The sequence below is a fragment of the Argentina silus genome, assembly GCF_951799395.1.
Source record: "Argentina silus genome assembly, chromosome: 3".
In the NCBI taxonomy this organism is placed as follows: Eukaryota; Metazoa; Chordata; class Actinopteri; order Argentiniformes; family Argentinidae; genus Argentina; species Argentina silus.
The window spans coordinates 21,522,703-21,525,202 of record NC_139657.1 but is presented as its reverse complement, the minus strand read 5'-3'; the positions used below and the strand labels follow the sequence as shown (position 1 = coordinate 21,525,202).

General features: G+C 44.9%; 1 protein-coding gene across 1 annotated transcript in view; it reads right to left on the bottom strand.

The window, feature by feature from the left end:
• The window catches only part of LOC310802224 (SRSF protein kinase 2-like), a 42,952-nt gene that overhangs the window by 3,488 nt on the left and 36,964 nt on the right, over positions 1-2,500 (bottom strand). The window contains exons 11-13 of the mRNA XM_083666515.1: positions 1,151-1,264; positions 805-833; positions 593-758 (exon numbers count right to left, since the gene is read on the bottom strand). Coding sequence (XP_083522641.1) covers positions 593-758; positions 805-833; positions 1,151-1,264 — 309 coding nt within the window. The remainder of the gene's footprint in view (positions 1-592; positions 759-804; positions 834-1,150; positions 1,265-2,500) is intronic.

The following is a 2,500-nucleotide window of genomic DNA, read 5'->3' as shown; positions in this document are numbered from 1 at the left end:
CAGTTTCAAATAGAGACATGTACAGTTACTTACCAAAGAGGAGAAGAGACATACAGTATAACACACACAGGCAGACAGGCAGAACCCATTCAAGTGGTGTAGAGTGTATGCGACTATGTCATTACTGGTGTTACTCCTAAGTAGCAGTATGACTATGCTAGTATTGGTTGTACTACAATGGCTTTTAGGATAGCCAACATTTTAATTGCTTTAAATGGGTCTGCAGTATCTATGCTATTTCTGTATTGTGACTGTATATGTGGTCACTATGGGAACGTTTTCATTGGAAGGTATCCACTGAAGAGGCAGCCAACTACATTAGGCTTCTACACATAACTAGTCTGCAGCCTTCAATCTTATGTTGACAAGTGTAACAACTGTAATCGGTGGTATGTCAATGTGTATAAGTGCATTTACATTTAGACATACTGTGTGTATACCGTAGGACCAGGTCCCTACTGTAAATGAAATGTTATCTCAAAGACTACATACGACTAACCTAGCTAAATAGGTTAAATTCATAAATATTAATCTGTGTGCTTCTCCTCTTTGCCTCGTCAGGGTAGCTTCAAGCTAAGTGTTGTGACGTTACCTTTCTTGGAGAAAAACTCTCGGCTGAACTTCCCGGCGGCGAACACTTTGCGTGGGACCTTCCCCAGCAGCTCCATGACCAGAGCGATGTGATCTGACCACCGCCGCCACGCCACAAGAGAACAGGCACGGGACAGCATTACAGCATGCACACACACACTCTCACGCTAGGGTGACTGACGGACACACTGCTGCCTGGAGGAGCCATCTCACGGACAGATAGACGGACGAACCAAACTCACCTGTAGCCAATAGAGACTGGCGAACAGTATGATGACTCATCTGAATAATAATCTTAAAGAAGGAAAATATCTCCTCTTACTGTGGCAATGGGGTAAAACTTAAAAAAGAGTGAACTATCCCTTTAATCAATGTGCATATTAAAATCATGGCCAGTTACCTCGCACTGTCTTTCAATAGATCAATTGACTGTTTATTAAATAATATATAATCTCCCCACTCCCCCTGCTCTGTATATCTGTCCGTCCATCTGTACTGTCCGTCCATCTGTACTGTATCAGTGTGTCCATCCAGGTGCCTGTGTGTCAGTCAGTCTCACCAGCACTTTCCCCAGTGCTACCTCTTCGGTTGAAGAACTCCCGGGAATATTTTCCGGAGAGCGCAAAGTGCCGCGGAATACAGCCCAGCAGCTCAATGATGTGGGCTATGTGGTCTACACAGGAGAGAGGGAAGAAAGGAGGAAGAGAAAGAGGAGGAGGAGTAAGAGAGGATGGGAGGAAGAGAGAGGAGGGAGAGGAGGAGGAGGGTAAGGAGCCAGACAATTGTAGGGAAAGGCAGAGGCAAAGGGAGGTGGAAGGAGGAGAAAGAGAACAAGAACAAGGAGGTGGGAAGAAGAGGAGAGGAAGAAAGAAAGAAAGGGGGAGGTCAAAGAGAGGAAAAGAGAGCTTAGTGTTAGTGACCCCCACACCAACGATGGTGAGATGGAGTGCATGAAGTAGAGAGAAACATGCATATATCTGAGTCATCAAATATGGGTGGATTATGATGCTGACTGAATACAATTGAGTGGCTCTCCTTGTAAATCAATATATCATGATGGCAGAGTCTATACATACCTGCCATTGAACTGGATGGTATGGAGTCATATGGTGTAATTGCACAGCATGAAACAATACTAGTCATAAATGTATGGTGTCAAATGTGATGGAAAATATGATGAGCTTGATGACCATGAGATCAACCAGACATAAGAAGAGTGAGAGAGGGGCTTTAAAGTGACAGTGAGCAGGAGGGCAATGGTACTAGACAGTGGACAGTATGGAGAGTGAATGGAGATATGATATGGGCCAGGTTAGGTAAAACAGTGGTAAATACAGTAGGTATAGATTTAGAGGACGTCGGGGTATATACAGTACAAACCAGTGGAGGCTGGTGGAGGTAGAAATCGGAGGACATGTGTTTGATAACATTCCTCATTCCATTCCATGCATTACAACGTGCCTGTCCTCCATTTCTACCTCCACCAGCCTCCACTGGAACATAAAGTACATGTTGGAGATCGGGTGACTTTGGGGTGAGAGGGAGTGTGGAATGGAGTGTGAGTTTGAAGGGTGTGTGGCAGGATTTGGATGAGGGTATTGGTTCAGTCAGGTGAACATAGATGTAGGTTAGAAAGAGGGACAAGATGAGTGAGGGTATAGATTTAGATGTAGAATGTGAGGATAAGAATCCACTGGGATAGAGTTTGGAAGGATTTGGATGTGGGATGATCGGGTAAGGCAGGTATAGATGTAGTTATAGGGATAAGACAAGTGAAGGTATAGATGTAGAGTGTGAGGATAGGTTGAGGTCTAGTAGATAGTGGACAGGGAGTGGAAGGGGGGGGGGGGGGGGGCACTGCTCACATTTTGCAAGGGTACCGGAGAGTTTTAAACCCATTATAATGAGC